The sequence below is a fragment of the Achroia grisella genome, unplaced genomic scaffold (assembly GCF_030625045.1).
Source record: "Achroia grisella isolate CSIRO2021 unplaced genomic scaffold, CSIRO_AGI_Agris_v1 utg1086, whole genome shotgun sequence".
NCBI classification, from domain to species: Eukaryota; Metazoa; Arthropoda; class Insecta; order Lepidoptera; family Pyralidae; genus Achroia; species Achroia grisella.
The window spans coordinates 2,280,165-2,302,714 of NW_026712572.1; the positions used below are offsets into that span (position 1 = coordinate 2,280,165).

The following is a 22,550-nucleotide window of genomic DNA, read 5'->3' on the forward strand; positions in this document are numbered from 1 at the left end:
TGGAACGCTTCATAATACATTTATGAATGTTTACCATTTTAATTTTGCTACTTTAAAATACTTTTTATAATTTTATAAGTGCAAAAAGAAAATTAATATTTTGTGTATAAATTAAGTCATTAGTGATATTAGTTTTTTAGAATAATATTTATTTAAGTTTGAGAAGCAGAATTTATTAAATTTAGTTAATAGTTATAAAATGCCCAAAGAACAATATCGCGAAACATACGTGGGGAGAAAGATGTAAGTAAGGTTATGTTTACATTCCACATTTTCTTTTTGTTTTAATATTAAATAGTATAGGCATATTCTTGTACTAGGGCTTATCAGGCCTTGTACTATAATGTTTAAATTAAATTTGGTGCAAATTTAGTGAATAATTTATTTGTCCTGTATTAAATTATTTAAACATATATATAAAGTATTTATCAGAGTGATAATATATACAAAATTTGTGCCATTAAATATATGACATAATATGAAATAGAAATAATTTTTATTCAAATAAACTTAATATAAGCACTTTTGAATAGTCATATTTTGATTCTACCACTCATTCGGAATGCCGATTCATCATAAGAAGAATGAGCAAGGAACTTGTGTGTTGCTCTTTTAAATAAATATTACTTATATTTTATTAACAACAAGGATTAGGCATGCGACAATCAACATAGAAACTGCTAGCTACTGCTAGTTCAATCAGATAACATTGTCAGAACTATGAATTTTAAGTTAGATATTTTCTACAAAAACATTATTATCATTTATAAATTCATCAATTTTATAATAAGCTTTTTTACGAAGAAAATATTTTAAGACATATTTGAATTTTATTTCTGGCAAATTGAGTACAGACTCTGAGAGTTTGTTGTAAAACCTTACGCAATTTCCATAAAATGAATTACTAACTTTTGTCAAATTCATTCAGTCATTACAGTAGCATGTTAACACAAACATCTGAAAAATTGTTTTGCAGTTATTTGCCTCCATCTCCAGAGAAGGTACACATTTAAACAAAGAAATAAAGGAATATATCCTCTTAACACAATTTTGAGATAGACAATCTATATAATAAAATATTCAAAAATGGTATTAATATTTATGTATTTGCCTACACTTTTTCTGTGTACATTAGTCCTATCTTCCAGCTTGTCTGTAAGAAATTGCTTATACTGATAAAACTGCCTTTTGTTATTTTTTTTTAATGGTTGATAATGGAATGGTGCACCCCCTTGCGCTAACGGTATACGCTGGCAGGGCACCAGTGGAGGATGATAAAATGAGCATGAGGTCAGGTCAGTTAGCCCATCATAACAAATTCAACAATAATTTATCACGATGGTTTCCAGGGGGAACCGCATGGATGTCAACCTGACATGGTACATTGCTAGCAATGAGATCATCAGTCCACATTACTAACAATCCACTTTCCCTCCCTGCCTTTTGTTATTACTTTTCTACTTACTGTTTTTCTTATTTGTGCACAATAAAGAGTTTATTATTATTACACCATTCAGGTTACTGTTGTGAGGCTATGATTATTATAGATATAAATATCAAAATCAATTATCATTGTGGACTTAAAAGTTACTTGTAATAAGGGCTATTGTAATTATTATGTAAGTTAGACTCCCTTTTATGCAATCAGCCTCTCATATGGGCTGTTGTGCATTTAATTAATAATTATTATGTAATTGTTATCTATGTTTCAGTTCCCATGTGACATTTAATGTGGATAGTGCTCCAGCAATACAGAATGCTGCTCACATCCAGGTCATCACAAAGAATCTATATGCACAAGATGGACAGAGGGTGCCAGCTTCTTATGGTGTACTGGACAGACGCATGGTTTGACTCTTTTAAAAATATAAAAAATAATATTAATCTTTACATAGTATAAAAAGTTCTTTTCGCTGTTTATTTGCTTAGGCCTATTAACCACTTCAGCACGAACGAGAGCATCTCGCACATCAAATGTATTCCCATTTGAGCTATCCCGAGCACCTGTCCTTACTTATAAATATTATGTTATATTTTTATCTGGACTTCCTTCTCGCCCGTTTGTATTTCACAGAGCTTAGTGTATATTTATTGTATGCTGACGCGAATTGATTGCGATGCGCCGGTGACATGTGCCCACATGCGCTTTATGACAAAAAGTTATTTTTTAAATTTCATTTTTCAATTTTTTATGTTTTTCTAAGTTATTATGATTAATATAATATAATTATGATTTCTACTTCATCGCTTTTTAAATAGTGGCTACAATAAAAAAACAAGCTTAATTTATAATTACATTTTGTATACAGGGCACAAATCAGAAGGATGCAAATTGCGAAACTTGTGGCCTGGGTCTGGCCGAGTGTGTGGGACACTATGGCTACATTGAGCTGGCGCTGCCTGTGTTCCACGTTGGGTACTTCCGTTCTATCATCACCATACTGCAGACTATTTGTAAAGTGAGTACTTTGTTTATCCCTCGGTGTCACTACCGAGTATATATATACGGCTCACCTGATGGTAAGTGATTGCCGCCGCCCATAAACACCTGCGACACCAGGGGAATTGCAAACCATTGGTTTTCTAACAGAAAGAACAATTACAAAAACATCTATAATATTTATTTACAACAACATTTTTACAGCGCAATTTTGAGATATTTGCACAAATCCTGTGATCTACACATTACAAAAGAAATGTTTTCAGTGTATTATTATTCCCTTATTTTTATAGGAATGTGGGAAAGTAATGCTGGCGGAAAACCTCAAGAAATCATACCGGCGGAAGTTCATGCACCCTGAACTGTCATATCTACATAAAAAGAGTCTCCGAGCGGCTGTGCTTAAAAAGGTCAAGACTTGCACGAAGTGTCCACTGTGTGAAGCCCTCAATGGTATGGTCAAGAAGAGTCCAGTTGGAATCCTGAAGATTATCCATGACAAGTATAGAAATAAGAAGTCCTCGGATGCTGTTGTGAAGAGAGCACTGAAAGATTTCAATGACGCTAAGGAATCGAATAAAGAATTAGCTGCTATGATAAATAGTGGGCTTATTATAGAGCTCAGCCCTCTAACGGTAGGCAGGTTATTATAATCCATATGTTACATATAAATATCTCTAAAACAATTCACACAGCGCCATCTAGTTCCAAGCTAAGCAGAGCTTATGTTATGGGTATTAGACGATTGATATTTAATAATAATAATAGTAATCTCACATAGCGCCATCTAGACCCAATTTAAGCTAGCTAAAGCTTATGTATTATGTATATAGGTATTAGATAGTGGTCTAATGGGTTAAGATGCCGCTTTACATCCGATAGTCGCGGGTTCGATTCCTCGCACGGAACATCTATATTCATGAGTATGATTTTTGTGACGGTCTAGATGTTTACTATGTATATTATGTATGCATTTACAAAAAGAAGTATCTATGTATTTATATCAGTTATCTAGTACCCATAACACAAGCTTTAGTTAGCGTAACTTGGGTCTAGATGGCGCTGTGTGAATTGTCCTGAGATTATTATTATTATTATAAATTACTAGTAAATCTATTTCGGAATTGGACGGTTTGTACTTAACTATTGCAGGTACTGAATTTGTTCCGTCGAATACCGGACGAGGACATCCCACTGCTGGGAATGAATGTGAAACTCACGCGGCCCGAAGACTTAATACTCACTCGGCTGCCGGTTCCACCGCTCTGCATCAGGCCCAGTGTGGCGTCAGAAATGAAGGCTGGCACGTATGTAGATTTAGTCATAAAGATGTTGGTTATAACAGCGCCATCTGGTTTTAAAGTAAACATAGAACTATATAGTATCATAAAAGTATAATTTAGTCTTTCATCTCTGAAACTACTATACTACTCTCCATTCGTTCAGCTAAGACACAAGCAACATTTAAAAATAGACTAAGATCGTATTATCTCTCTTCATAGTTCCTTTGTTTTTTTTCTGATTGTTAGAAACTGTTTTATAAACCTTTTTTATTATTTATATTTTTTATAATATTATATTGTTTTTACATGATATAAGTCATTATTACACAATGTTTTAAGACTATACCGGTTACTGTTTTCTTTGCTCGTCGTCTTGGGGTCCATCCTTCACACTGATATCTTGCAATATGTAGTATATATGTAGGTTTATATATTTATATATATGTATATGTCTGCTAATATTTAATCATAAACATTACACAATTGCCAGGTAATCTGTCTTTCTAAATCCGTCTCAATAGTGGCTTCCAAATTGGTCCTCTATTGTTGACATGTTGACTATCAATAACTTAAACACATCATAGTATTAAGCATTATTATAGAAAAAAATGTAAAATTTCATACTTGCTTCCGTTCGTGTAATTTCCATAGAAAGGGGTAGAAAGTTTTTGCTTAACATATTAATATGTATTGTAGTAATGAAGATGACCTAACAATGAAGCAGTCAGAGATCCTGTTAATCAACGATGTCATATCCCGGCACATCGCCAGCGGCGGCAAGAGCGACCTGGTGCAGGAGGACTGGGACTACCTTCAGCTGCATGTGGCGCTCTACATCAACAGCGAGATGTCGGGCATACCACTCTCTATGCAGGTATACAAATGATAATAACGATGTTGGTGATGATAATGATGATGATGGTGGTGGTGGTGGCGGTGATGATGATGATGATGATAATGATAATAAAATTAATTCTGATCAATTTACATAGCGTAATCTAGTTCCAAACTAAGCAGAGCTTCTGTTATGGGTACTAGACAAGTGATATAAATACATTTTTTTTTTAATTTCATACATATCATCATCTGCTTCTTCCTTATCCCATTTATTTGGGGTCGGCGTAATATGTTTTTCTCTTCCATTCATCCCTGTTCGCAGTCATCGCGTTATTTACTTCCTTTCTTACCATATCATCTTTCACACAGTCCATCCATCTCTTTTTTTGGCCTTCCTCTGCCCTTATAACCATCCACATTCATTTGTAACATCTTTCTTAAAATATTATCCTCGTTCCTACGCATTACATGTCCATACCATGATAGACGATTACCCTTCAACCTCTTTTAATTTCTACATAATATACATGAAAATAGGTATGATGACTTTTACAAAATTTACTAGACAAAATGTACTAAAAATCTTTATACTCATACAAACAAAGTCACTTTCCTATTAGTAGTATAAGTTTATTGGTAAGTATTTCTATTAGCGGTTAATTGTTACAGCCAAAGAAACCTGGTCGTGGTCTGGTGCAGCGGCTGAAGGGCAAGCAGGGACGCTTCCGCGGCAATCTGTCCGGGAAACGTGTTGATTTCTCTAGCCGTACTGTCATATCGCCAGACCCCAATCTGCAGATTCAAGAGGTATGTCTACAAATTCACGTATATATCTGAAGGTTGTGTGTGTTATGTAGATAATTAAAAACAAAAGATAATCATATTTTACATCCATATAGGCACTGATATGGCTTCACTCAGCTTTATTGTATGTCCTATGTGAAAATACTGCTGGTTTCAGTGACAGTTTTGATATATTATTTCTCCACCAGGTGGGCGTACCAGTCCACGTGGCCAAGATCCTCACGTACCCGGAGCAGGTGTTCCCCGCGAACCTGGCGTGGCTGCGGCAGCTGGTGTGCAACGGACCCGACGTCCACCCCGGCGCCAACTACGTGCAGCAACGCGGGCTGCAGCACAAGAAATACCTCAAGTATGGCAACAGAGAGAAGATCGCGCAGGAGCTTAAGGTAAGTTGACCGTTTAACTGATGGGATGGGACAACCGACTACAATTCTATATGAATAATAATAATAACTTTATTGTGCAAAAAAAAAAACATATACAAAAGGGACTTAACTAAGGTTATATATCTATATTAATTTATATATATAGAATAATTCATATATATAAACAGTTTTAAAACTATTTAATAGAATAATAGAATAGAAAATCATTTATTCAAATAAACTTACATTGAAGCACTTTTGAATAGTCATAACATTTTTTTTTAATCTACCGCTCATTCGGAATGCTGTCTCATCACAAGAAGAATAAGCAAGAAACTTGTGTGTTGCTCTTTTAAATAATTTATTCTTACTTACAATTTAAGTTTAAGTGTGTGTAATATCAAGTCCAGTGCAGTAGTGTCTAAACTAGGCCTAGCCTGTATCTCAGACACCATTACCCACCTAAAGATAACATGCTATACGATTCTTAAGAGTTGAACGAAAAAATAAGACAAATGTAGGGTATACTTATAAATAAAATAAATCGTGTCGTTGAGGCAATGAATGCGTCACATCGTATGGTCCAACTACAGTCGGAATAGGACCGTAAGTGTGATGTCGTAATGTGGATCCTTGAGGTACCCCCTCAAGCATTGCCCTATTCTTTTCACCTATTTAATCCTTCAATCCGGATCACTAATGTATGTAATATAGACTATTCTCCACATTTAGCCCCTCTTCTGGACCGTTGTGCGTATAGAGCCGAGAGTACTAAAGTAGCCAGCCAAACTCCTCCCAGAAGCGCAGAAGCCTCCTGATGCTCACGTAACACATTAGTGTTACGTGAGCGGTTTCTTCGGCTTGAAAGCAGCCCCAATAAAGCGGGACTATCTGTATCAACTGGAGCACTATCTGATTGAAACCAGATATAGAGAAGACAGTGGTGTGCATTTGTTCAAATTCTACCAAAAATGAAGAAATTTGATCCAAAATACCTTTACGTGCATATTTTGTAGTGTGGTGACATCGTGGAGCGCCACCTGGTGGACGGAGACGTGGTGCTGTTCAACCGTCAGCCGTCCCTGCATAAGCTCTCCATCATGTGCCACCGGGCCAAGGTGCAGCCACAGAGGACCTTCAGGTATATCTTACTAGTATATAAACGCGGAAGTTTGTGAGTATGGATGGATGGATGTTTGTTACTCTTTCACGCAAAAACTGCTGAATGGATTTCAATAAAGGTTTACAATAATAATATAACTTGTACATCAGAATAACATATAGGCTATAAACTGCACGCGTATAAAATCGCGGGCACAGCTGGTAATAATAATAATAATCTCAGGACAATTCACACAGCGCCATCTATACCCAAGTTAAGCTAGCTAAAGCTTGTGTTATGGGTACTAGACAAAATATACATAGATTTTTTTTTGTAAATACATACATATTATACATAGAAAACACCCAGACCGATACAAACAATCATACTCATAATAAATATAGCTCTTAACTTGTGGAATTAGGTTAATAATGGCTTAGAATTTTAATTTGAATATGTGTTCCAGGTTCAATGAATGTGTGTGCACACCATACAACGCGGACTTCGACGGCGACGAGATGAACATGCACCTCCCGCAGACCGAGGAGGCGCGAGCCGAGGCTCTCATACTCATGGGGGTAAGATCACCAAGTCATTTCAATTTAAAAATGATAAACAAGAAATTTCCTGAACATCCGTTGAATAGAATTGTTTTTATAGTATTAAGGATTTTTTGACATGTAAAATATTGTTAGTTTTGACATATTTTAATATATAAACAATTTAATTTAATTATTAGAAATATTTTAAAAATTAATTCAATTTATAAAAGTAATAATGTATATAAATTTTGCATGCCTGTTAGTAGGCTGAATACATTGAACGAATATTCATATTGTAAGACCTAGTTGTAACATTGTATTCTGCAAATAAATAAAATAATCTCTACCCTATTTATGTATCCAGAAAGATCGATCGAATTTCATCATAGGACCTGACCATAAAATGTGCTAAACAAAAGGCGGCCTTATCGCTTAAAGCAGTCCCTTACAGGAAACCTGAGATCTAAGTTTTGAGTATAGGAAAGATAGGTAGGTGGTGGTGCACTATGAAATCCAGAACAAGTCGAACTTGACGCCCCGCAACGGCGAATTATAGTTCGCGGCGACGAAGATTTCACCACGGGCTGTTAACGACATTAAACACTGCCCTAGTTTGTTAACTCTTTTAATGGTTGAAAAGCAATCATCACACAAGAAAATGTAACCATCCCTATGCAAATTTGTCTTAGCGCCATCTAGTGGCATGGAAGTGAACTAGATTAATTATTATTATAAGTTTTCGCATACGAGCATACTTCGTCATAGACCCTGATGAAATCTATGATCATATATATTTGATGTCTCATTTATATTAGTGTACCGCCAACAATATTTCTCTGTCCCACTCATGGTTGCTTGGTAGATAACTCCGCAAGGTATTAAGTCCGCCATATGTACATATTGTTTTTGTGCATTGATGTTAAATCTATACTAATATTATAAAGCTGAAGAGTTTATTTATTTGTTTGACGTGCTAAACTAAGGAACTAAGGAACTACGGGTTTGAAGAAAAAAAACATTTTGTATTTATTGTCCATTTGTCGAAGAAGGCTTTACGCTATATAACTTTACGCTACGATCAATAAGAGCGGAACTGCAATGAAAAATATTGCAAAAGGTGTGGAAATGAAACGCAGATGAAGTTGCGCGGGTCAGCTAGTAAATAAATAAGTCATAAAACCCTCATGTATCCAGAACAAGTCGAACCTGGTGACGCCCCGTAACGGCGAGCTGCTGATCGCTGCGACGCAGGACTTCATCACGGGCGGGTACCTGGTGACGCAGCGCGACACGTTCCTGACTCGGGACCACGCGCATCAGCTGGCCGCGTGCCTGCTGGCCGGGCCCGACGCCACCATGCACATCGATATGCCCACGCCGGCTATACTCAAACCGGCCAAACTCTGGACCGGGAAGCAGATATTCAGGTAATAATCATATTAGCTCTGGGCAATTGGAGGAAAAAGGAGTTGTTAGTAATGTGGAATGGGGGCGCTAATAGAATAGAATATAATAAAAAATCATTCATTCAAATTTCAATTTTCAAACTTAACTTTTAAGCAGCTTTGAATAGTCATAGTTATCCTTCTTTTAAGCTAATGCTTATAATATATCATATCGGGTTGACCTCCACGCACGTTGCCCCGGAAACAATCGCGGTAAATTGCAGTTAGCCACGATGAACTAATTGAACCTAAATTCATGCTCATTTCATTTTTTTATACTACATACATAACTAACAATCTGATTATAAACGGTTGCCTATAGACATCTGAAACACCAAAGGTGTCACGTGCGCATCGCCGACCCTAAATCATCATAAACATCATCCTCCACTGGTGCCTCACCAGCGTAAACCGTTAGCACAGGCGGCTGCATCATTTCGTTATCATCCATAAAATACCCCTATTTTGGAGTGTTAGAATTCACATCATTATTGTAGAAAAAATCCGATATTTTAAAAATATATTAAAAGAAGGTAGTTTGCTTTTAGTACTAATGAAGTACCCAATATAAGGATTATTACGAATATTGTAAATAGCGCCATCTAGTATTTATAGACCAACCCATTACACTGACTTTGGTCTATAAATACGGAGGTCGGTAGTTGAATAATCCTCTTTCGTTGCGTGAGCCGCGGCATTCGGTCAACGAGCGCAGAGCGTGCCGGTTGTGTTTTGAATATTAAAGTGAATTGTATTAGTAATGGGTTTATCCCGATCTTAGTTGGGTCTGGGGGGAAGCTGCAAGTAGTGAAGGTGAGTGTTAATGCATTCTAAAAGGGCCTTTCAAACCGTGTCACAAGTCACGGGCGCTACTTGGGGTTTCCCTTGCGGTAGCCGGCTTCAAAGCCTCAGTCGTCCATCATAATTAGTGCTTCTTACAGGAGGAAGTAGATTATTATTTCCAAGTAATATTAATGATATTAATATTACTTTTAATTTTAAGTGTTGGATAACAATCCAGTTTTGTACCAAACTACACGCTCCTAATCAAATTCTAGTACTGATTGTAATCTGTCTTGTGTGCTAATAAGTAAATAAATAAATTATAATAAAACCAATATCTCAGTCGTATTTATTGTCAGTTCTATGTCCGTCCAATTCAAATGGGGTTCGAAATTACGACGGCCTGAGCCGAGGTTCGAAACCGTCAGCTAGGAGTCAATTTGACCTTCAGCCGATCCATAAGTCATTTTGCGGGTTTGTAGTACCATCTCGAGAAACGACTTATCGCCCGGTGAAATCGTAAAGGCCTATTGAGGCCAACAGCATGATATTCTAAAATAGTCAGACAAAAAATCGTAAGCAGATTTCAGTAAGAGAATCGTGAGCAGAGATTAGCAGTTTGCGCACTATTGTATAGCTCGAAAGATGCGATGCTAGGCGGTATAAAACTCTGAAATCGATTAACTGCATGTATTTGTTTCAGTTTAATAATGAAACCAAACAATCGTTGTGAGGTAAAGGCGAATTTGGAGACCAAAGGCAAGAACTACACCGGCAACGAGGATATGTGCGTGCAGGACTCGTGTACGTATATACAAATGTTGTAATTGACTGACTATCTTTATGTTTAAATTGAAATAGAAATGATTTTTATCCAAGTAAACATAGTATAAGCACCTTTGCATAGTCACATTTTTTATTCTACCACTCATTCAGTACGCAGACACATCATAAGAACGAGCAAATTTCGCGTTCAGTGCACAGTATTATTATAGTTAAACGGTTTTAATACGAATAATTTTATAGTATTTAAAGATATGGTATGGTATTTACCTCTCTTGATGTTTAGGCTAGGTTGCACTAGCCGTGGTCAGAAGCTGATTCACGCTGTCAGAGGTAAATAGTTTTATTTACCATAAAATTGATAATCTGTTCCAATAACAATGTTAAAATCTGGCCGCAACTAAGGAATTTACTATGAGTGACTAACTCTTGCAACGGAAACATCATCAACAAACCAAAGAAACATATCGTCCGGTGAAGCTGTAAAGGCTAGCTGCAGCAAGACCATTAGAGTCCGAAAAAAATTAATTACTTCTGACAGCAATATATCTGGTATAAAAATACGTCTAACTACTTAATTTAGTATAGCAATCCTGAGGGTATATACTTTTTTGTTTAAATGATCCTGTATTTTTTAATGTGTACAAACTCATTTGAATAGAAGAGTCGAGTTTCTTGTCAGTTCTTTTTAGCTCGAAAACACTTCATACTGACGATAGATTTGACATATCATAAGAGCCTGAAAGACCTACATACAAAATATTTTTGGATTTAATTGTTTTTGAATAGATGTGATAATAAGGAACTCGGAGCTGATGTGCGGGTCGATGGACAAGAGCACCCTTGGCTCTGGCACCAAGAGCAGCATCTTCTACATCCTGCTACGGGACTGGGGCGAGGAGTACGCCGTTAGGGCCATGTGGAGGTAAACAACTACATTGTTATTACATTTCATCATCAACATTTCAACCAATCATTGTTTAGAGTGTGAAGTATGGTCATAAGGGCAGAGGAAGGCCGAAAAAGAGAAGGATGGACTGTGTGAAAGATGATGAGACAAGAAAGAGACAAACGAGCTAGTGGCTCACCTGATAATGTCATTTTGAAATGGTCTTTAGTTTATTGGGTTTATTTACTGTAGGACAAATTCTGTTTAGTTTGAAACTAGATGGCGCTATGTGAATGGTCCTATATAATTATTAGACACTTTTTTGTAGTATAAGGGACAAAAGAGCTTGTGGCTATCCTGATTATGTTTGTCAGTTTGAAGTGGTCTCCAGTGTATTGGGTTTATTTACTGTAGGACAAATTCTGTTTAGTTTGAAACTAGATGGCGCTGTGTGAATGGTCCTATATAATTATTATAGACACTTATAACATAGGGGACAAACATTATTGCGGCTCACCTGAGTATGTCAGTTTGAAATGGTCTTTAGCGTATTGTATTTACTATATTTAACATTGTTTTGTATTACAAATTCTGCTTAGTTTGAGATTAGATGGCGGAGTCTGAATGGTCCTATATAATTATCAACTTAAATTAGTATATAATTTTATTAAGTACATATGTCTCTACATAACATTATGTCACTGCTGTCCTTAGTAGGTCATTATAATGACCTGTATAAAGGATTATTTTTTATAGCATAGGGGACAACGGAGCTTAGGGCTCACCTAATTATATAATTTTGAAATAGTCCTATTGTATCGGATTTATTTTTCTATTGTTTTTTTGTTTTAACATTATGATATTGAATAGGTTGGCGCGAATGGCGTCCTATTATATGATGAACCGAGGGTTCAGCTTCGGTATCAATGACGTCACGCCCGGCAAGAAACTCATCGAGGCCAAGAACAAACTGCTGGAGATTGGGTGAGTAGTCCATTTCTTATGGATGATAATGGAATAGTGCACCCGCCTGCGCTAACAGTTTACGCTGGCGGGGCATCAGTGAAGAATGATAATATAAGCATGAGGTCAAGTCAGTTAGGCCGTCGTGGTAAATTCAGCATGAATTTATCGCGATGGTTTCCAGGGGGAAACACATGGAGGTCAACCTGACATGGTACATTGCTAGCAATGGGATTATTAATCCACATTACAAACAATCACCTTCCCTCATCCTGAGTTTTTTTTATGGACGTCATAAATTCACCATGAGTTTAAATCAATTTAATCCGACGAATTTACTCGTCTCAGAACCCTCTGAGACGAGTAAATTCGTCGGATTAAATTGATTGACAGTGAGGTCATTGAATGTGTCCATTGTCAGATATTCAAAATGCGACGGGTACATATTGGAAATGGAGAAGGGCACGCTGCCGTGCCAGCCCGGTTGCACTATGGAGGAGAGCCTCGAGGCGGTCATGCTGAGCGAGCTGAGCAGCATCAGGTTAGAATTGGTACTTTCATAATTTACCGACCGGTAAAATCAGGTTATTTTTTAAATATATTTACCAGAGGACTAAGGTCTCATGCCTCTTATCCTATTCTTCTTTCACTCTTTATATATTTTAGGACGCTTTTTGAAGTCGATTTAAAGTTATTAAAAATACAGATATCAAAATTCAATAGTACTGTGACTCGCGCATCACTCCCTGTTTCACGCTGTTTTGGGCTGACGGGAAGAGATCTCTTTTAGACCTCCTTTGCTAAGAAAATTTTGTAACATGTATTTAAAATCTTATATTTAAAAGTGCATTTTACTGCGTATTTATAACTAGGTACGTTTTAACATTATAATACATTGTTTTACTGGCTTTCTTGCTCATTTTGTTAATGTTGCAGTGTAATAATGTGATTTTCAGAGAGTTGGCGGCGAAAGCGTGTTTCAGAGAGTTACACCCTACCAACGCGCCCCTTATCATGGCACAAAGTGGCTCTAAAGGTACCGTATCTAAACTTTTGTATTGCTCTTATACCAGACATTGCGTCAAAGAATATTTTATAGATGATAATGGAATTACCTGCCTGCGCTGACGTTTAATACTGGCGGGGCATCAGTGGAAGATGATAAGATGAACATGAGGTCAGGTCAGTTAGCCCATCTTGACAAAATCTCCAGGAATTTATCACGATAGTTTCCATGGAGTCCAGAGTTCTAACGCGTGTGGTCAACCTGATTTGGTACATTGCTAGCAATGGAGATATTAATCCACTACTAACAGTACTCATCCCCCAATCTCCCGCTAGAGTCAGCGGTATATGACTGGCTAGCGTTGTATGAGCTGGCGTGACCTATGGACAACGTTAAGATAACTGAACTGTTGTTGTTACCAGGGTCGAACATAAACATCTCGCAGATGATCGCGTGCGTGGGCCAGCAGGCGCTGAACGGGAAGCGCGTGCCCAACGGGTTCGAGGACCGCTCGCTGCCGCACTTCGAGAGACGCTGTTAGTGCTTTATCTATCTTTACCTTTTTTCTATAATGTAGTAAAAGTCTTCAAAAGACCGTCCCCCGTCGGAGATTCTGGGTTACAAGTTCGCCTAGTGCGGGGTCCAATGTATAAATCAATTTTATAATATTTATATACAGTAGAATCCCGTTTATCCGAACATTCGATTATCAGGGCTCATTCGTTTCGGCTCTAATCGATATATCGATATATATCGATTTAGATATTTGAGCATTTGAACAGTAAAGAGAGAGCAGATGAAGAGACTGAAACTGGGTTGTATGTCAAGTGAAGCTTTTGAAGCTCTAGATGTAGCTTTCAAGAAAGGACGAATCGGATTCCATACAGTTATTAACACTAAAGGGCATCAGAGACTTGGCCACAATGTTAAGATGTGATTCATTATGTCAAAGATCAATAATAAGTTATTTTCAACCAAAATTTTAAGATGGGTATTATGTAATTATATATGTATGGGTATTATATAATCTATCGTTAGCTATTGCTTGTTTTTTATCTATCGTATTACATATTTAAGTAAAACCCATTACATAATAAAAAATTTAAATATTTGTTGATTTACTTTGTAATCCGATTGTATGCGAATTTTCAATTATACGTAATACCCCTGGTATTTTGGTAATTTGATCCGGATAATCGGGATTCTACAGTATATTAAATAAATGCAAATAACACTAGCTAAAATCCCGGCGGCGCGCGGCTTCGTCAAGAACAGTTTCTACTCGGGGCTGACACCCACCGAGTTCTTCTTCCACACCATGGGCGGCCGCGAGGGTCTCGTTGACACGGCCGTCAAGACTGCCGAGACTGGCTACCTGCAGCGGAGACTCGTCAAGGTAACCGGCTTTGTTTATGACTGTATGTTTACAGCGTCGTGTCTTAATCAGACAGGTTATATTATGCGATATATGTACATATATATTTTTTATGGATGATAATGGAATGGTGCACCTTCTGGTCATATTATGCGATAATTTTTATTTTTTATTTATTCATTTATTTCACAACTAGGCCCATATTATAAATACCTTATAGTACAACTATATTGTCTGTGTGATCACTGCACTGAAGACGGCAATCTGCCACGGTAGCGCCGATACACCACACCTTTCGGCCAGTAGTCCTCTTTCATGAAGGTGGGCAGCAAGTCGGTGGGGACCAGGGCCACAAACGCTTTGAAACTCGCGTTGTGACTCGACTTCAGCTGCGTTACCCTCAATGTCAGGTTACTCTTGGTACGAATATAATCGACAATGTCCTGCTCCTTAGTGGCGTAATGTAGACGGGACAGGTACATTGTCGTGGTCGGTGTAGCAGCACGCAGCAGAAAGTTGGGCCCAGTGAGTGCAGTTTGATTCCTATTGACCCTGTTTGTGCGCCTCTTCTTTTGTACCACGACGAAGCCATCATCGTCGCGGTTAATGGCAGACGTAGGGGTTATATTGAAGCAGCCGGTTTGCTAGCGACGACGGCGCAAAATCGATATGGTTACCATATATTGCCCGCTTGAGCTAACGGTTTACGAAGGCTGGGCACCAGTGGAAGATTATAAATGAGCATGAGGTTAAGTCAGCTCATCGGGACAAATTCACCAGCGATTTCTCACAATGTGGGAGCAGCGTGGAGGTGAACATCGCTAGCAATGGGGTCATCTGGCCGCATTCTAACAATTCCCCTGTAGTGGCTTGTACGAGTGAAACTACTAATTGAATCATATTCGTGGACAATTTTATTTGGATTAATTTACAACTTATGTGCGTAAAACAGGTAGTTCAATTCAGTAAGTGAGACGGCAATACGAGTGCGCTCCTGCGTCGCACCGAGTTTATAAATATAAGCGAGGCGATCGCGTTGCGCCAACAGTTGGCACGTACCTGTTTTTCGCGAATAATTTGTGCTGTTACATCCCTTATCTGTCTTGTTATGTGGGTAAAAGCCACGTATATAAGATGTGAGGTCAACCCGACATGCTAACAATGGGGTTTGTCCCCATTCTCCAACTGTTCGTGTTTTTGTTCAGTCGCTGGAGGATCTGGTGCTGCACTACGACATGACGGTGCGCAACGCGACCGGTGAGGTGGTGGAGTTCCGGTACGGCAGCGACGGACTCGATCCCGCGTACATGGAGGCCCGCGACCGGCCCGTGCACCTGCCGCGCGTGCTGGCCGACGTGCGCGCCCGCACCCACCGGTACGTGAACTGTGTACTGTGTACTGTGTACTGTGTACTGTGTACTGTGCACGCTGCACGGAGGCCCGCGACCGGCCCGTGCACCTGCCGCGCGTGCTGGCCGACGTGCGCGCCCGCACCCACCGGTACGTGCCGTGTGTACTGTGTACTGTGTACTGTGTACTGTGCACGCTGCACGGAGGCCCGCGACCGGCCCGTGCACCTGCCGCGCGTGCTGGCCGACGTGCGCGCCCGCACCCACCGGTACGTGTACTGTGTACTGTGTACTGTGCACGCTGCACGGAGGCCCGCGACCGGCCCGTGCACCTGCCGCGCGTGCTGGCCGACGTGCGCGCCCGCACCCACCGGTACGTGTACTGTGTACTGTGTGCTGTGTGCTGTGTGCTGTGTGCTGTGCACTGTGCACTGTGCACGCTGCACGGAGGCCCGCGACCGGCCCGTGCACCTGTCGCGCTGTGTATGTTTTTTGTAAAGAAGTCACATTTCTCTGTTGTGATTAAAAATGATATTTTTGTTTCAGTGACGACGAACCCTTAGATGGTGATGGTATAGTACTTGCTGCACAGGAAACGTTGGCTCTAGACGACTTCAAGACTTGTACGCCGGAGTTTAAAAACGAATTGCTGTAAGTGTTATTGAGGGTGAGCTGGTTATTACTATTAACAGGTTGAAAGAACAGACTAGATTAAACTTTAGTTAGAATGTTTTAATCTTACGTTACAGTAAGACTTTTTATATCACAGTCGTCAGTTGACAATTTGTCTGCATTTCGGAGAGTTAGTTGCATTCGGGTAACCCGTTAATGATCGGCTGTATATTAACGGCCTAAGTAAGAAAAATAATTAGTAGTGTAGTGGCCGAAATATATTATTTTTTATAAGTAACACCTGATAAGAATAAGGGATGAGAGAGACCTAATTAGCTTACATCAGTCGTTTCAAGTAGTATCTGTTCCCGAGTATGACACATGAGGCATGACTTGATGTTGCAGGACATTCCTGAAGGGCGTGGCGGCGAAGGCACGTGCGGCGCAGCACCCGGCCGCCAGCGGCGCGCGGCTGTCGCTGGCGCAGCTGGTGCGGTTCGTGCGCGCCTGCCACGACAAGTACCAGCGAGCAGTCATCGAGCCCGGCACCGCCGTCGGCGCGCTCGCCGCACAGGTAACGTGCACGTGCAGCGCTGCAGCCGCTGCCTGCCACGACAAGTACCAGCGAGCAGTCATCGAGCCCGGCACCGCCGTCGGCGCGCTCGCCGCACAGGTAACGTGCACGTGCAGCGCTGCAGCCGCTGCCTGCCACGACAAGTACCAGCGAGCAGTCATCGAGCCCGGCACCGCCGTCGGCGCGCTCGCCGCACAGGTAACGTGCACGTGCAGCGCTGCAGCCGCTGCCTGCCACGACAAGTACCAGCGAGCAGTCATCGAGCCCGGCACGTCGGCGCGTTATTTCAATATTACCAAACATCGAGCCCGGCACTCCTTAGTACAATTTTATTTATATATATATAGACAGACAGACACAAATTGTAAAAAATGTTATTTTGGTGTATTTACGTATTTATATTTATGCAGTTACTTGACACTCAAATTTTATTTGTTAATTATCATATATTTAGATTCAAAAATCTATTAATGTATTCCTCACAAACCTGCACCATATTCTTAAGATTCTAAGGTCCAAATTGCAATGCATTTATTCCTGAAATGATTTCATTATCAGAGTATAGGCGAGCCCGGCACCCAGATGACCCTGAAGACTTTCCACTTCGCCGGCGTCGCGTCCATGAACATCACGCAGGGCGTGCCCCGAGTTAAGGAGATCATCAACGCCTCCAGGAACATATCCACGCCCATCATCACCGCGGAACTGATGAAACCGGAGGACCAAGAGTTTGCTAGAAGAGTTAAGGGGAGAATAGAGAAGACGACGCTAGGAGAGGTATTTTATTTATTGAAGATTAAGAAATGTGTAAATATTAAAATAACGGACTGGTTGTTATTTTGTAACTTGTTACTTGATGGTAACCGATGGTAAATCTATTAAAAAAAAGATAGATTTTAAAATACATTATTACACTTTTATTAATTGCTAGCTATACTACGCGACTTCGTCCGCGTGGAATTTAACAAAAAAAATTATGAGAGTATTTTCTAAAATAAAAGTAAACTAAGTTACTCCTTATTACGTCAGCTACCTGCCACAGCTACCCGTCAAAATCGGCCCATAAATTTCAGAGTTTAGCCGGAACAAACGGACAGACAGACAATAATTGTAAAAAAAAATATTTTTGTGTATGTACCGTATTTATATTGCAGGCATATAGTATAAAACGGTTATTTCAATATTACAAACAGACACTTCAATTTTATTTATCTGTATAGATATTATTTACTGTATTTTTTAATAGACTACAGATTCCTACATTAATTTGATGACTAGACAGTAAAATATATAGTTTGTCGGTTTAGAACATCGCATTACTTCCTATGGTGGCTGGTTCCATTCCTCGCACGGTGCAAACATTTGTATTCATGAGTATGATTATTTATATTGATCTAGTTGCTTTTTATGTATATTGTGGAGGCATTTAAAAAATGAAAGTGTTTTTAAGTATGTCCTTCAGTTATCTAGTACCCATAACATAAGCTTTGCTTAACTTGGGACTAGATGGCACTATGTGAATTTACCTGAGTAAACCTCAGGAAAATTATATACTCAAAATATTTTTAATCATGTAGGTCTATTACAGACTCTTATGATATGTTAAATCTAGCGTCAGTTCGGAATGATTTCGAGATGAGAAGAACTGACAAGTAACTCGGCTCGTATTCTTTTCAAATAAATGTTATATATGTTGACAATAATACAGATTCATTTTTAATTTCAAATAGGAGAATAGAGTGACCACCAGCATATGCTATTGCAAAAGCAAATAGTCTAATCAGTGTTCGTACCAGACCAGTCTCCACAAGCTAAGATATTTTCACTGATGTCTCATTTTTGAGCTTTTGCTGATTTTATTATTATTATTATATTACTAATTTATTTATTTATAATTGCACATGCATATACATAAATTTACATATGATAAATTAACAATACACATGGACTCTGTTTAAAGAGATGGCAATTTCGTAGATGACTCATTCCCATAATGAAATTTCAAATTTAGATCTGTTGTAGTGTCCACTTAGCTCCTATAGTACATTTTTATGTGTACAGATCACTACCTACATAGACGAAGTATATCTGCCCAATGAGTGCTTCCTGCTGATCAGACTCGACGCAGAGAGAATAAGGCTGCTCTGTTTAGAAGTTAACGTGCAGTCCATAAAATATTCGTAAGTATATTTTTTGTTTTTATTTGATGGCCTCAGTGGTTTGGATGTTTAGCACCGTCTTAATTTTGAGAGACTTGAGTTCGGTTCCTCACTTCATGTTATAAACATTTGTATTCATTAGTACGATTATGTGTACTAGCTGTTTTCTGTGTATATAATATACATGTAGATATTTTTATCAGTCGTTTATTTTAATATTTAGTACAAGTTCACATTAGTTTGAGACTAGATAATTCTGTGTGACGTATTTAAGTAACGATTACTATTTATTAAATCAAATCAAAATATCTTTATTCATGTAGGTCTATTACAGACTTGTGATATGTCAAATCTGCCGTCAGTTCGGAGTGCATTCAAACTAAGAAGAATTGACAAGAAACTTAGGTTTTATACTTTTCAAATTATAACAGAAAAGGAAAAGGTCCACAACTAGAAGTGTGAAACTTATTTCAGAATCTGCACATCGAAGCTGAAAGTGAAACCTGGGAACATCGAGGTGGTGTCGGACTGGGCGCTGAAGGTGGTGGGCGAGCCGGCCAAGCACGGCGGCTGGCTCAACGTGGGGCTCCAGCAGCTCGCGCGGCAGCTCCCCGCCGTCGTCGTCAAGGGCCTGCCCCAGGTCGCGCGCGCTGTCATCGCCTGCGACGCGCACGGGGCCCCCAGGTCCCTGCTCACCTCCCACCACTAACACTAAGGGGCTACGAGGCCGCCCCAGGTCGCGCGCGCTGTCATCGCCTGCGACGCGCACGGGGCCCCCAGGTCCCTGCTCACCTCCCACCACTAACACTAAGGGGCTACGAGGCCGCCCCAGGTCGCGCGCGCTGTCATCGCCTGCGACGCGCACGGGGCCCCCAGGTCCCTGCTCACCTCCCACTACGTCCACTACATCCCACATGATATTCGCCCCTAACACTAAGACTAAATTTATTTGCCATCTATCAATTATTGAACAATTGACTGTATCATTAAATAATTAATTATTTTTAGAATCTATTTTAAACCTTGCCTGATTGTTTACAGGTACAAGTTGTGCGTGGAGGGCGATGGTCTGCGTGACGTCATTGCTACGTTCGGTGTCAACGGGAATAAGACCACATCCAACAATATTCTAGAAGTGAGTTTTGTTTGTACGTACATACTTAAATAGATGATACCAACGATTTGGTTTGCCCTTGTAATACGCCAGTCAGTTAGTTCAAATCTGCCTGAGACAAAAAAGTTTCTGTTAATGTAAATTTCTGACTGACTCTCCGGTGAAGTAAACATCGATATCAAAGCAAAAATTAATTCTGGGAACCACGGTAGGCCCGCCCGATAAATTAAAAGAAAGCATGGCAAGTGAAGTGTTGGGGTCACCATGACTTAGATAATTGACAACAGAATAAAATTAGGTTTTATTCAAATATATTCAATATAAGCACTTTTGAATAATCCTATATTTTTTTATTCGAATAGCATCAAGAATACCATAAATATTTTCAAACAAGACTCTTGTTTAAAAGTTTTTGTACATGTATAGTTTCAATTATTAGGTGTACCACACACTCGGCATCGAGGCGGCCAAGTCGACGATCATTAGCGAGATCCAGGCGGTGATGGAGGGGCACGGTATGAGCGTGGACCGCCGCCACGTGGAGCTGCTGGCCGGGCAGATGACGGCCCGCGGGGAGGTGCTCGGCATCACGCGCTACGGGCTCGCCAGGATGAAGGAGTCCGTCCTCAACCTCGCCAGCGTCAGTTTTGTCACTTTATTATATACTAGCAGTACTCGCGGTTTCACCCGCGATAAATGTCAATGAAAAATATAGCCTACATGTTATTCTGGTGCATAAGTTATATTACTGTAAAGTTTCACCAAAATCCGTTCAGTAGTTTTTGCATGAAAGCATAACAAACATCCATACTCAGAAACTTTCGCGTTTATAATATTATTACTGCAAACAATACTATGCCGCATCTATCCTGATAGCAAGCGGCAGATCATTAATGTAAATTAGGAATAAAAATGGACCGAGAATAGGTCCTTGAAGTACACATATTTGCACAAGTGACTTGTTAAACGTAGCGCTGCTAACCTTCAATTTTGTGTTCTATCAGTAAGATTTTATTAAATTTAAAGCGTTTTTGACGCCAACAACAAAGTCTTTTTAAGCAATCTCTTATGATCAACTAAATCAAACGCTTTGGAAAAGTCAGAAAAAAAGTTTCTCGTAGATGTCTATTATAAATATGTGTGTACAGTTCGAAAAGACCGCGGACCACCTGTTCGACGCGGCGTACTACGGTCAGCGGGACTGCATCGAGGGTGTCTCCGAGTCCATCATCCTGGGCGTGCCGGCCGCCATCGGGACCGGCGTGCTGCAACTCCTGCATCACCACCCCTCGCACTCCTCGCAGCCCCCCGCCAGGGAGCTGCTGTTCGATCGACCAGAGTACCACACCTCCATATGGGAGTAAGAGATATTAAATTTGTTTTTATTACATTACTGTGTTTTATTTTGTGCTTGTTTTGTTTGTACAAGTACAGCATCAACATTGCCTTGCCTTTATTACCAAGTCTGTTGTCGGCACAGTATGTTATCTTTATAGATGATAAGACTGATTTGATGATAACGAATTAATAATGTAATTAACTTTAACCAAGTGGTTAAAAATGCCTTTTTCATTATTAACGGTTAATTAACCGCATTTTATGCGGTAATGTCAGTAGCTAGAACTCAAAAAGTGTTGACCACAAACAAAAGATAAATTAACTTCCAAAAAAACTCAACTAGAAACTCAAAAAACAAGTCCTTCTATGTCCTCCTTACACCTGACTGAACTATTTTAAAGACGTATGAAATGCATTATAAAATCCCAGAGGATGTAGGTGCTGCATAGTCCAGACTAGATATATTCCTATATTGAAAAAAAAACTAAATAAAAAGACAAGTTTCAAATTGAAACACCAACTAAATTACAAATGCTTTGAGAAAGAACTAGAAAGAGAAATATATAATGTATAATTTTTTACAAAATAAAATGTTTTATTTTTTTTGTAAGCAACAAAAAAATATGTTTTTGAACTGTAGTTTGTATGGCCGCGATTTGTTGCCTTTTCCCTTTGAGAATGTTGTCTATACATATTTATATATTAATAATGTCTATAAATGTTTGTTTGTATACAAGAAAGAACAATAATTTTATTCGTTCAATTGTAAATATCTATACAAATATTA

At 39.2% G+C, this 22,550-nt stretch overlaps 1 protein-coding gene across 1 annotated transcript; it reads left to right on the forward strand.

Annotated features, from left to right (window-relative positions):
• The first annotated feature begins 19 nt into the window (after window positions 1-19).
• LOC131843797 (DNA-directed RNA polymerase III subunit RPC1) lies at window positions 20-21,815 on the forward strand. Its single transcript, XM_059192557.1, has 27 exons — window positions 20-243; window positions 1,713-1,848; window positions 2,310-2,459; window positions 2,734-3,075; window positions 3,593-3,747; window positions 4,420-4,597; window positions 5,230-5,367; window positions 5,553-5,750; window positions 6,746-6,870; window positions 7,298-7,409; window positions 8,568-8,800; window positions 10,305-10,405; window positions 11,174-11,309; window positions 12,144-12,257; window positions 12,658-12,777; window positions 13,193-13,272; window positions 13,665-13,778; window positions 14,481-14,638; window positions 15,823-15,992; window positions 16,513-16,617; window positions 16,984-17,152; window positions 17,711-17,929; window positions 19,214-19,332; window positions 19,786-19,995; window positions 20,353-20,446; window positions 20,865-21,065; window positions 21,574-21,815. Exons 1-27 carry the CDS (start codon window positions 200-202, stop codon window positions 21,787-21,789), a joined length of 4,137 nt encoding a protein of 1,378 aa, XP_059048540.1. The 5' UTR covers window positions 20-199; the 3' UTR covers window positions 21,790-21,815.
• Window positions 21,816-22,550: the final 735 nt, after the last annotated feature.

What these genes read in the sequence shown, in the direction of transcription:
- LOC131843797 (XM_059192557.1), top strand. Translation starts at nt 200, where the DNA reads ATGCCCAAAGAACAATATCGCGAAACATACGTGGGGAGAAAGAT. An exon ending in TATGTGCGTGCAGGACTCGT is followed by an intron (nt 10,406 to 11,173) that starts GTACGTATATAC and finishes GTTTTTGAATAG; the next exon opens with ATGTGATAATAAGGAACTCG. An exon ending in AGAAGACGACGCTAGGAGAG is followed by an intron (nt 17,930 to 19,213) that starts GTATTTTATTTA and finishes TTATGTGTACAG; the next exon opens with ATCACTACCTACATAGACGA.